The following is a 13,475-nucleotide window of genomic DNA, read 5'->3' on the forward strand; positions in this document are numbered from 1 at the left end:
TACATTGCTAAATGGGATGCTACGTTCAGAAAGATCTATATGCCAGGCTCCCGGAGCCTGAGTATTTCTGGCTCCTCCTAGCTCACTGAGGGAATTTATGGGTATTATTTCATTAGCTTTCATAGTATCTCAAGAATTCACTAACTCAAAGAATGTTAAAGATTAGCAGGTTTTTTTCAGTCATCATTTTACCCAGCTTTCCGCTTCACAGCAGTCTTGAGCTATCCAAAATAGGTATCTGTCTTCCCTTTCTTGGTCTGCATGCGATTCAGGAATAGTTAAAATGCAGGCGAAGAGGTGGTGAGGTGTCTATATACACAGCCTCATCACGAAAAAGGGAACCGAGTTATTAGAAAGATCTCCTGGGGAGCAGAGTAAATGAACGGGGCTGGGACTGAAGTCCTCAGACCCAAAGCTATGGTAAGGACAGGCACCATGGCGTCAAGTGGAGCTGGGTTCCATTACACTAGCTGTGTGGCCTTGGACAAGTTACTTAACCTCTCTGGGTTTTAGTTTCTTTGTCTGTTCAATGATGATAATAATACCTACCTTCCAAGATTTATTGTAAGAAAAAAGTGATGTTGAATGTAAAGCCTTTCTTTAGCCCAGTGTCTGGACAAAGTGAGCATACATTCATTCATTCATTCATTTATTCAATAAAATTTGTACTGAGTGCTTACTGTGTGCTTGACATCTTTCTAGGTACTTGGGCTACAGCAGAGAGAAACTGACAAAATTCCTGACCCTGTGACACGGTCTGGTCGTAGGAGACATTCAGTTAAGCAATAAGCATAATAGGTAAGTGTTTTCGAAAGTGGGAAAAAAATAGCACAGGAGAAGGAAGATTGGTATTGCTGGATGGGGCACTGCGATTTTAAATAGGGGGTGGGTCTCAACTGGAAAGAGAACATTCAAGCCAAGACATGGAGGAGGGGAGAGAGTGAGCAGTGGGGGGATACCTGGGGCAGAGCACACAGAGGAGAAGAAATGCTGGCACAGACTCCCCAGCTACGGCAGACAGCAGATTTGAAAACAGCAGATAAGCCATGGTGTTTGGAATAAGGTGAGGGAGGAGAGAGTTGGACAATAGTAGATATTATTATTTTTTAATTATTGGTCCTGGTTCCCTACTGGATCATGCTTTTCCCAATGCCATTAAATAGTCTTATTTAAATGAGAGGAGTGACTCCAGGAGCAGAAGTGAGCTTTCTCATCCCCCAGCAGTAATTGCTCTTTTTCCTACGAAATAAGAATCCTAGGAAGCATCTGTACCTTCCTTGGCTGTTATGACAGAGTCCCCTGAAGGGAGGTCCTAAGTCATCACTGTCAGTATTCTGGGGGAGCTACCTGAAACCACTGTCTGTCCGCACTGAAGTAACTGACCACAGAATTCCACATGAAAACTTGAGGACAATGACTCCCACCTGGCGTCACATCTTGGCATTCTTAGCACTGTCCAAATTGCAGAGTGTCTTCCTCCTTCGCCTTGTTCCCAATGCACTCGAGTTAAAGTTCTTCCTTCTGTCCTTCCCATATCATGTCCTTGCTTATATGTCTCCATAACATAGGTCACTATCTGAAATATTACTTATTTTGCTTTTTTGTTTGTTTGACATCCCTGCTTCAATATAAGCTCCCTGAGGCTGGGGGTTTTGCCCCCACTAATGCCCAGTTCAGGTGTTTAGTGAGGGCTTAAAATAAGTTGTCTGATTTGATAAACTTGTGAAATCTAATTATAAAATTCTTGTAAACAAATTCTGAGCCTAATTCTTTCTGTTTCTTTAGCATCTAATGTCAGGGCGGTGGCATAATTAACAAATGGCCGTGAACAAAGAAAATGAAGAAAAGGACAGTATTTATGTTTGGCATCAGGAAAGGAGGATGGAGGTTGGAGAAAAGATGGATGAGAACCAGCCTTCGCTTAGTGAAGTTACATGAAGAACTCTGGGAAGGCTGTGCCTGGACCTGGGGATCGGGCTGATCTGACTGCTAACTTCATTCAGCCTTTCCTGCTGGGAGAGGATGGCTTCAATAAAACAGCGGTAGAAACTTACTTGCACAGTGGCCTTACTGTCACGAGATGGCAAAATTCTACATAGAGAGCATCTCGCTTGGGAAAATGTTCATATAAGAAATAAAGTCTGGCTTCCTGCTAGATAATTAGGAGCTGAGGTCATGCTCTGGGTCACTCAAAAGGTAATTCCCATTTGTTACTAGGTTTAAACTCAACCCAAGTGAGTTGTATTTCCGATCGCCATCTGGGTTTGAAGGAGGCGAAACGTATGCTTTCTTGGTGTAAGTGCCAGGTCCGTATTAATTTGCAAGGATGCCCTCAATTAGTCTAACTCATTAATCTCCGCATCTGCCCCGCATGGGACTCCTTTCCGACTAGAGGAGAGCAGGCCCTGGGAATGTTAATTTCATTCTCTCAGCATTAAATTGCCTCTCGAGCTCCCAGCGGGTCTGCTGGGATTTCAGAAACCCTTCTTTGCCAGGGGGCACACAGGGTCAGAAGGAAGAAGCACATGTTGCTATGCTCTGGGGACTAGAATAAACGCAAAGAAGCCCCACAGAGAAGCAGGGAAGTGGTCTCTCCCAGGCAGATTATCCTGCGTTGGCCACTTTATCCCCGGGTCACTTCGATCCATCTATTCCTGCAGGCAGCTTTACGCGACGTCCCTCCTACCTGCTTCTCACCACCCGACGGCCAACCAGCCTGCTGCCTGTTCAGCAAGCAAGTCCGAGGTGCCTGCTGTGGCTGCCGGCAAGGACGTCAGCAAATTCTCCAAAACAGAACTGGCTGGGGCACCTTCTCATCACCTGTTCCTCTCTGGCTTGTAGAAAATCAACAGATGATGAACTAAGGGTGCTGTGGGTCCTCTCCAGTCTCTCCTCTAGGGGTTTTCAACCCCACATTCTGCTTTCATCATCAAGGGATTTCAGGGACCATCAGAAGTCATTCAGTCCATACCCTACGAGCCCGGCAGCGCTCAGAGTCCAGACAAAAGCACCTCTGTCTTCTACTTAAAGGTCTCCGTTCGACTGTTACGCCTCAGTGGACACCAACAGTCCCGAAGGGGGAGCTTTTCTGGTACCTAACTTGAACACTATTTTTTCACGTACGTCTTTTCTTCATCAGTATTGAAAGACAAAGAAAAATTTTCAGTCTTTTACACAAATAACCCTGTAAAATGTCTAGTTTAACACTGCAAGCAGAATGGGCATTGACGCCAAATGATGAGTCTGAGTGCGGGTTCTGGAAGATGCTAGCTTTGCGGCCCTGGTCAGCTTACTTTATCTACTCCGAATCTCAATGTCTGCACGTATAAAATGCGGGCAATATTCTAGTCATTTAATAAATACTTACTGAGTTCCTACTCAAGAACAAACTCCACGCATGGTTAATGATATTAACAGAGACAATGACTGATTCTGGAAGTTTAGGGCGTACAAGTTTCAATAAGAGAACTGTTGTGGCCATGCTGATTTGCTGGTAGCCCGCAGATCACCTTCTTTATGGCTCCTGACTCCAGCTGTATCAAGTTGACCATGACCGACACAGCCCCTGAATGTGTACTCCCTAACGTTTACCCAACACTTACTATGGCACTTAAAAAAATACTTTACAACCCACCAGCTGAATGAACTAGAAAAAGAAGAACAAAAAACCCCAAAAGGCAGCAGAAGGAAGGAAATTACAAAGATTAGGGAGGAAATAAATAAAATACACGTTAAAAAGACCATAGAAAAAAAATCAATCAAACCAAAAGCTGTTTTTTTGAAAAAGTAAATAAAATGATATCCCATGCTCTTGGATTGGAAGAATCAATATTGTTAAAATGGTCACACTGCCCAAAGCAATCTACAGATTTAATGCAATCCCTATCAAATTACCCAGGACATATTTCACAGAACTAGAACAAATCATAATAAAATTTATATGGAACCATCAAAGACCTAGAATTGCCAAAGCATTACTGAAGAAAAAGAAAGAGGCTGGAGGAATAACTCTCCCAGACTTCAGACAATACTACAGAGCTACAGTCATCAAGACAGCATAGTATTGGTACTAAAACAGACATATAGACCAACGAAACAGAATAGAGAGCCCAGAAATGAACTCACAAACTTTTGGTCAACTAATCTTCGACAAAGGAAGCAAGAATATACAATGGAATAAAGACAGTCTCTTCAGCAAATGGTGTTGGGGAAACTGGACAGCAGCATGTAAATCAATGAATCTAGAACACTCCCTTACACCATACACAAAAATCAACTCAAAATGGATCAAAGACTTAAACATAAGACAAGTACAATAAACCTCCTAGAGGAAAATATAGGCAAAACATTATCTGACATACATCTCAAAAATGTTCTCCTAGAAGAAATAAAAGCAAGAATAAACAAATGGGACCTAATGAAACTTACAGGCTTCTGCACAGCAAAGGAAACCATAAGGAAAACAAAAAGACAACCTATGGAATGGGAGGAAATTTTTGCAAATGAAACCAACAAAGGCTTGATCTCCAGAATATATAAGCAGCTCATAAGACTCAATAAGAAAAAAATAAACAACCCAATCCAAAAATGGGCAGAAGATCTAAACAAGCAGTTCTCCAAGGAAGACATACAAATGATCAATAGACACATGAAAAAATGCTCAATATCACTAATTATCAGAGAAATGCAAATCAAAACTACAATGAGGTATCACCTCACACCAGTCAGAATGGCCATCATTCAAAAGTCCACAAATGACAAATGCTGGAGAGGCTGTGGAGAAAAGGGAACCCTCCTTCACTGCTGGTGGGAATGCAGTTTGGTGCAGCCACTGTGGAAAACAGTATGGAGATTCCTCAAAGACTAGGAATATACTTACCATATGACCCAGGAATCCCACTCCTGGGCATATATCCAGAAGGAACCCTACTTCAGGGTGACACCTGCACCCCAATGTTCATAGCAGCACTATTTACAATAGCCAAGACATGGAAACAGCCTAAATGTCCATCAACAGATGACTGGATAAAGAAGAAGTGGTATATTTATACAATGGAATACTATTCAGCCATAAAAATCGACAACATAACGCCATTTGCAGCAACATGAATGCTCTTGAAGAATGTCATTCTAAGTGAAGTAAGCCAGAAAGAGAAAGAAAAATACCATATGAGATCGCTCATATGTGGAATCTAAAAAAAAAGAAAGAAAAACAAAGCATAAATACAAAACAGAAATAGACTCATAGACATAGAATACAAACTTGTGGTTGCCAAGGGGGTGAGGGGTGGGAAGAGATAGACTGGGATTTCAAAAATGTAGAATAGATAAACAAGATTATACTGTATAGCACAGGGAAATATACACAAGATCTTATGGTAGCTCACAGAGGAAAAAAAAGTGACAATGAAAAAAATACTTTACATAAGTTCACTCATTTAATTCTCACTAGAAACTTACCTACCATTTTATTTCCTCTGTCCATTTTACAGAAAAGTAAACTGAGGCATGGGGAGAAACAACCTGCTGAAGGTCAAGTAGTTAGATGGGAAAGCAGACATTTGACCCTGAGTGGTCTGGCTCCAGAGTCTAAGTTTTCCCATAACCAGTTGGTCTCCGTGCTGCTTTCTAAGTGTTAGGGACAGAATTGTGGGCAAAAAGAGATCAGAACCCTGCTCTCATGGAACTCACTAATGAGGTAGACAGGCACTGAACACATGATTATAGTTAACAGATGGAGATACATATCATGAAGAAAAGGAACATGGACCTGTAAGGGCATCTAGCAATGGCCCGTGACCCCTTCTGTAATGAGGCAGGGACTCTTGCTCTGAGATCTGCAGGCTGAGAGGAGTTAATCAGTGAAAAGGACGGGGCTGGAGAGCACTTGAGACAGTGAGACCAACATGTACAAAGGCTCTGCGTAGGAAATGGAAAAGGTGTGATGGACTAACTGAGAAAGGCAGTGAGGCTTCAGGAAATACAGCGATTGATGGGAGAGTGGCAAGATGGGGCTGGAGAACTGGGCAAGGGACACTCCACTTAGGTTCTAAGATGCCCGTTACATATTTTGATCTTTGTCACAAGAGGAATGGCAATCCATTAAAGAGTTGTAAGAAGAGGCGTTAACATGATCAGATTTCTGTGTTGAATATAACAGTGCCTTTAACATGCCATGCATGTTAAATAAGGTAACACATGTGAAAGTCCTTTCAGAAGTTGTAAGGTGCGAGAGCATCAGTGATTTTAATTAGAGCAGGTCTGGGTCACTCTTTCCACTGTGATGGGCATCACCATGGCGTCACCCCCTTGAGCACTGTGGGACTGTGTCATCTCATACTCCTCTCGATACAGCTGGAGTCAGGAGCCACAGTTCAGGTGATTTGAGGGGCACCACGAACCAGCCTGGCGACAGCATTTTTCTTATTGAAACTTGCACAGCCCAAACTTCTAGCATCAGCCAGTGCCTGGGTTAATGCACACATGCTATCAGCCCATTAGCAGTCCAGCTGCTAACAGGCATTCGTGTTTGATCAGATCACTTTAACCAGTGCCAGAGCCCTGCAGAAGTGGTGCCCAGGACGGGTAAAGTCTGGCTGTGTGTGTGTGGGGGGGTGTAATAAGTCTTAGATCAATGGATGATATCAAGACGGCCAGGGAGCTTCCTGAGAAGAAGCCCCAAGAAGTGTGCTATTTGTGTAATGGATGTGGACCCAACCCAAACCTTTCCTAACTGACAAAGGCTCATTTCAGTGCACGGAAGAGGGACGATTATTTACCAGGCACTGGTCCGTTGTTACAACTCCAAAATATACAGTGAAGATTCTGACACATCTCTGGCAGGGAGCATATGATAAAGCAATTAATTTTAAATCTGTAGCCCTCCTATGCTGTAATTCAAAATAACCTTTCAGGTGTACAAAAAAATATGAAGAGAGCGAGCGACCTGATCAGCACCCTGAGGGCCAAGGTCAGTTACGTCACCACGTACCTAAGCACCTGGTGTACCTCCATGTGTGCCTGGGGCTCTCACCAGTGTCTCCCACTGGCTCCTTGACTTGTGGATCACGTGGAATAATAGGATGCAAGGCGGGTTTCCGCCAGAGGCAGAGGTTGAGGAGTTCCTGGAAAGGAGATGCTCTTGCCCTGAGCCTTGAATTCTCCCCATTCCCGGCTGAACTCCAGGGCGTGGCATTTGACTTCCTTGCTCCCTGCTGCCCTGCCGTGAGAGAAGGTCCCAGGAGCACCCCTCCGCGGACTCTGCTAGCCTCAGTGCTTCTTACCTTGGGCTTTGACATCATCCACCACCGGACAAGGGGTCTTCACGATCACGTCACTCGGCCTGGAGCGCCGTCCTGTGTTGTCCACTCCCCACAGGGTGAACCTGGCAGGGAGGGTAAGGGACATTATCAGAGAGCACCTGAGAGCCTGGCTGTTAGCCAAATTTGCCTGGATGGGCCGGTCTGTCCCTGGCTGTTGTCACCATCCAGGTCATAAAGTACGCAGTCTAGAGCCTCTCACTGCCTCCTGGTGGGTCTCGGGTTGTAACTGGCTGTCTTGCGTATGTTGTCTGATGGCAAACATCAGGGCATAGGGCAATGGTTCTCAAAGTGGGGTCCCCAGGCTGGCAGCATCCCCTGGGAAGATGATAGCAATGAGAATTCTCATGCCCCCCGCCAGACCCACTGAATCAGAAGCTCTAGGGACGAGGACAGAAATCTGAGCTACGACAAGCCTTCTAAGCGATTCTAATGCCAGTTACATTCTGGCAACCACTGAGCTGAGGGGAAGAGCAGGTATCTTTGGAAACAGATGGCCTGAAGCCTCCACTCCCCGCCTTGTGGAGGTAGAGTTGACTCCTCTCAGCTTTGTTTTCCCTCTTCTGGGAAATGGGGATGATACTCAAACTACTCGCAGGTCGTTGCAAAGATGAAAGGAGATACTAACGTACAGGAAGACCTAGCACCCTACCTGGAGCCCAGAGACGGCACACAAATCCTATTAATTCTGCTCTGTCCGTCTGGTGCTCAGGTGAGGCTTTTCTGCAAAGCACCAGAGGACAATTTTCCTCTTTAAAGTCGAAGTGAAACAGTCAGAGCAGAGGGGTCCTGACTTGCCCATGGCTGGGGGCTCTGTTTCCTCCATGCAGCTCCCCTGGACCCACTGAGATGCTGCCCGGCGTGCGCCAGGCATCCAGAGTGGAAACCTTATGCTACCCCTGAGAGTGAGAAGATGTGGTTCTAAGAGCTCCCTCCGCCCTTCAGCGCGCACACACACACCCACACACCCCCCCAGGAAGAGGATGAAGCCCTGCTATCAAGGGCTGAGAGTAAGATCTCCTGCCCGGGTGATGCAGCTGGCTTGGAGAGGAAAGAGCAACGCCAGGTGCAGCTGCTCAGAGAGGGGTTCAAATACAACCACGGAAATAACCTCTGGTGTCGGCGTCCAGGGCCTCTAACGACTAATCTAGAGAGTCTAAAGCAAATCATTAACGCCGCCTTTCTTGTCTCTTCCTCTTGTGCAGTGTCGCCGTGGGAGGCTGTGTTTATTGGCAAGTCCGGGTTTTCTCTCCTCTTGGCGGAGCTACGGGGAGGAAGAGAGGTGGGAGGAAGAGAGATGCCCCGAGAGAGGGGCCCAGGTATGTTGTGCAAAGGTAAATGGGCATCAGACAGCTGAACCGCAGAGGGAGAAAAGCAATGGAAATTGCCTAATGATTCTGCCAGGAAGAATATGTTTCTCTTTGCAGAGAAGAGACAACCTTGCATCTCCCACTGGCTCCCCACAGGGCAGCCCAGGAAACGGTCAGTGTTAAGAACCGTGTGCCCCGATGTGCTGTTTTGCCTCCTTCTGCTTTCCCGGAGTCTCAGGCTGGAATCTGGGCACCTCACACAGCCAGGCTGCATCCCCCCGATTGCCCCCTGGGGTCCGAGTGAGCCCCCTTCTCTCACTGGAGGTCCTGGCAACAGGGCCCCTGATCTGCCGGAAGTCGGTCTGCCGGCTCAGAAGTGGGGCGCTTGGTCTTTGTTGCAGACTTGGCCCTGGCCTCACTTCGTGCTGTCACTTCTCACCACAGTCAGGAGACGGGAAACCCTGTTCTCCCCCAGGCTGATGCCCTAGTGCCGGCAGGGTCGCGGGGCTGCTAGCGGGAGCCTGGCCCTGGGCCCCGGTTCTCACTGCCAGGCTTTCTTCCTTCACTGCCTCGTCTTTTTCTGTCCGCCTTCTGGGGCCCTGAGCATGGCCTTGGGACTCCAGGTCAGGGCGGGAGCCTTGCTACTGCTGAAGGGGTGCTGCCTGTCCATACGCTTACAGGCTTAGGGGCACCTGCCCTAGACAGTCTGTCTATGGTGGGGTCCAGCCACATTTTGCAGCCCACCTTTATTTAACTCTGGGCCACTAATTTCTAGCAGCTTCCCTGGATGTGATGAAAAATGTCCTAAGCCCCAGGTACCAAGTGGCTGTCAGATGGACGCGCTCTCTCAGTGCCTGGGATGGAGTTAACCCTCACCCCCCACCGCTGAACCACTCCTCCCAGTTTTGCTCCCTGTTCCATCCTGCTGTGAGTTCCCACTAACTCTACTAGATCCTGGGCTGGATCTGGATTTAATACAGATGCCTGTATTAAATTAATTCTCACGTTACTTCTACAGGGAAATTAGTATAAAATTTAGGGTCCTGAGCCCTGACCATTTTTAACTGCAAAGCAAGCTTTTAGGAAAGGCAATATTCCCCACAACCCTCTGAGCAGAGAGGACACTTGACCTAAGAGCCCATCCTTAGTGGTCCCGGCTCCCTCAGTCCTCGAGGGAGCCTGAGGACCAGCCGGATCAATGTTGCTGCTGAAGCCAGACTGGGGGACACTTCGCACCTTTCATGTGGAAACGTGGTGTGCAGTCATTTCAGGAAGGCCGCTCCGTTTATTGTCAGCGTCGTCGTTTCCAGCACTGGACGGCTCGTAGGACAGTAAGAGGGTTATTAGCCGGGACTACTGGGCGGGAGAGATGAGCCCTGCTCCCAATCCGGGGAGCGAATGTGTAAGGACATTTACTGCTTCGCCCAACGCCCCTGGGCCCTTCCCACCGCTGCCTGGCTGGGACGGTTCAGCCTCCTGTTAGAGCCCGTGTGATGACACGTAGATCGTGTGTGTGTGTGCGTGTGCATGCGTGGGTGCATATGTGTGCAGGAACCAGTGCAGCCCTGTGCTGGCTCCAGGGCTGAGGTTTTAAAGTCCTGAAACGTGATGTGCGTTGAGCCTCCTTGGGCCTCCTGCCGAGGGCTGCCTTTCACACTCAGCCTCTCTAGGTGTAGTGGTTTCTGCGCATGGCTCCAAATCCACTCCCTTTTTCTGAATGACCTGTTTGCTGTCGCCTGCCCCCAAAGGCAGAGCTGTCCTGTGAGCACACGCTGTGATAGAGGGGTGGTGGGCGACAAGACCAGGGAGTCACCTCCCCACTCTGGCCTCAGTTTCCTCGTCTGTCCAGTGTTGACGTTGGACCAGACACACTTTAAGATCCCGTTCAACCAGGGACTCTTAGCTGTTTTTATATAGTGGACCCTTCTCAGAATAATGCTTTTCAAATGCATCAAATAGAGCTCATGGGAAGACAAAGTAAGCCAGCTGTGCTGAAAGACCATTCCACTCCGTGGACCCAGGTGAAGAGCCAGCGCCACGCTTAACGTGGGTAATACGATCACACTAGACCCTTGCAGGGGCCTGGAGTGGCTGGGGAGTGAGATGCAGTGAGGAGAATGCAGACCCTGATTCAGTTCTTAGCCACCTGCCGCGCCCCAGACGACAAGCTGTGTGATTCTGGAGAAGTTCCTCAGTGTTGCAGCACCTCAGCTTCCTCAACTATCAAATGGGAGCAATAACCCTTATCTCACAGGGTCAGGGGGCTCCCAGAACCACCCATACGCGGTGAACACTCCCATAAACGAAGGTTGCCTTCCTCCATCACACAGGTAAGGAAACTTAGCTGCAGAAACTTCAAGCGTAATCATTTAGTGGTTGGAAACAAAACCAGGCTTGTGGCCCATGTGCTCTCCGCTCCTAAGGCAGGGATCCTCTCCTTCACAGGGCACAGTCGCTCTGGCTTCACCCGCCCCCTCTGCGGAGGGGACTCGCCCCCAGGCCCTCTTCGTGTGATCCGCAGCGCCACCTAGTGGACGTCGGCTGTCTTTCCCCTCTGCTCCGTGCACTTGTCTCCTAAATTTCTGCAGTAATCAACCTTGACAGAAAGCTCGTGTTTTGCAAGACATAAGAGGGCGACGCTGGAAGTTCACCAAGGATAGCAGAGAGGGAGAAGGCACTGGCCTCAGGTCTTTGATCAGGAAATGTAGCCAGGGCTGGCCAACAAGGGGAGGGTCCCACGGTGGGTAAGGGCTGGCACTCCTAACGGACAACCAACCACGCCAGCCTCACTTCGAATCAGGAAACTTGAAATTCCTAATTAACAGTTGTTAATTACTTGGGAATTACTGAGCCGTATTATAAATGGTAGTTCCCGTTGCACTGAGTTGGAAGCATTTACAGCGGGTTAAGCGTTCCACGCTCCCAAATGTTTGTTCCTTTTACCTGTTCCCCTCCTGACGAAGGGCCACCCGCTACCTGCCCAGGAGCAGGTCAGCTGATGCGAATCCTAAGTAGACTTTCCTCTGTCCCATTATCACAGTTGGTCTCTCCTCATTCATCAGCCCCTCTAGAGTGTCACTCGTCTTAATGTATTTTACTTCCATCACGCTGGCCCCTTGGTTACCTCTCTCTTTTCTATATTAAAGACATTCAGCCTGAGCATTCAAGTTCATCTTGCAATCCACGCCACTCACATTTCTAGCGCCTTTCATCTCTGAACTCTCTAACTGTGGAAATGGACATGATTCATTCTGGAAACCTTCACTCTGTTCTCGTGACCTCATCAGTAAACTGCTAAATATTTTTCATACTGATGGAGTCACGGGGTCCCAGAACGGCATCACTGTGAATTCCGCCTTCGCTGCCCCTCAGTTTTCCCATCATGACTTAGATTCCATCACTATCTCTCCTCTTTGGTGTCTTTTATGTCTGCTTCACAAATACTTTACCATTGTTCCCAGAGCCCAGAGGGAAACGGGGAAGAGCTTCCAGGAAGAATCGAGCTGTTCCAAGCACCACGATATAGGCGCTCACTGTACTTTCTTTGCAGAAAAATGCTGACCATCTCTAACCTCTATAAACTATCTATTTCGACGCCACTGGAGCTAGATTTTCAAAGCAGAGTTCTTGGTATTTGATGCCCTTCCTCCAAAAAATGCGATCACCTCCTCTGACTTCCAGCGTTCGCTCTCTTTCCCCTGCTCACTTTCTTCAGTTCCCTTTACTCACCATCTGCTTCTGCCTCATTGTCCACTTGCTGCTGACCGTCATCCTCGCCTTTGCCCTTGCTGCTTCCTCCGCCCGGCGTGCCTCTTCCCATGTGACGCCACCTACTGAAATTCTCCACGACCCAACTCAGGTGAAGGCCACTCAAGGTGGAATTAATCACTTCTTTCTTTTCTCTTCTACAACACATCCCTTGCTCTTTACTTTTTTGCTTTTCTTTTTTTTAAATAGTAGACTTTGGGGGTAGGGAGGTAATCAAGTTTGTTTGTTTGTTTGTTTATTTTAATGGAGGTACTGGGGATTGAACCCAGGTCCTTGTTCATGCTAAGCACACACCCTACCACTGGGCTATACCCTCTCCTGCTGTTCCTTGTTCTTCGGTATCTAGCTTTCATCTCGTTCTACCTGCCGTTAAAGTTACTTGTTTCTATATCTCCCTTCTCTGCTGCAAACTCTTTGAATGATGGGACTACTTACCTTTCTTGAAGTGCCTGAAAGTTTCTTTCTAATGCTGATCGGGACAAGATTTGAGAGACTCAAAATAGTTTTCCAAGTCTCTGGAGGAACTCAAGTTAGCAAAAAGACACCAGCTGAAAACCTGGGGATGGTCAGGGGAAGGAAGAAGGAGGTGGTGAGGGTCACTCACATGTAGATGGTGTCGGGTTCCAGGCATCGTATGATCAGAGAGATGGTGGTGAGCTGCTTGTCCGGGACCTGAGAGGGCATGGCACACGGAGACTTGGCGCCTGAGATGATGTCGTCCACAAAGCTCAGCACCGTTTCTGCCCGGGGGGTGGGGGGTGGAGGGGAAAAGGCGTGAGAGAGTGTGATGGCCAAGCAGCCCCCGGCGGGGACCAACTCCATGAGAACTAAATATGAAAATCCGCTGGTCCCAGGCTTCTGAAACTCCTAGCAGGGAAAGGAGCCCCTAGAAGGAATGGCTTTCCTGCCTCTTTCCTATTCAGCTAGTCAGTTTAGAGCCATTTGTCCAGAGTTAGTTCTGAAACAACCAAGGTGAGATGTACCTGCCACCTCTGTGAGCTCTTTTACGACATGTTCTCGGCACAGGCAGGGAACGGCTGTTCTGGTCACTGGTCACTGCCCCCCCCTTCCCCGTACC

The 13,475-nt window shown here is 47.8% G+C and overlaps 1 protein-coding gene across 1 annotated transcript in view; it reads right to left on the minus strand.

The window, feature by feature from the left end:
- The window catches only part of ASTN1 (astrotactin 1), a 300,205-nt gene that overhangs the window by 15,900 nt on the left and 270,830 nt on the right, over nucleotides 1-13,475 (minus strand). Inside the window, exons 20-21 of the mRNA XM_010954895.3 lie at nucleotides 13,002-13,137; nucleotides 7,284-7,384 (exon numbers count right to left, since the gene is read on the minus strand). Coding sequence (XP_010953197.2) covers nucleotides 7,284-7,384; nucleotides 13,002-13,137 — 237 coding nt within the window. The remainder of the gene's footprint in view (nucleotides 1-7,283; nucleotides 7,385-13,001; nucleotides 13,138-13,475) is intronic.

This window comes from Camelus bactrianus, chromosome 21 (genome assembly GCF_048773025.1).
Source record: "Camelus bactrianus isolate YW-2024 breed Bactrian camel chromosome 21, ASM4877302v1, whole genome shotgun sequence".
NCBI classification, from domain to species: domain Eukaryota; kingdom Metazoa; phylum Chordata; class Mammalia; order Artiodactyla; family Camelidae; genus Camelus; species Camelus bactrianus.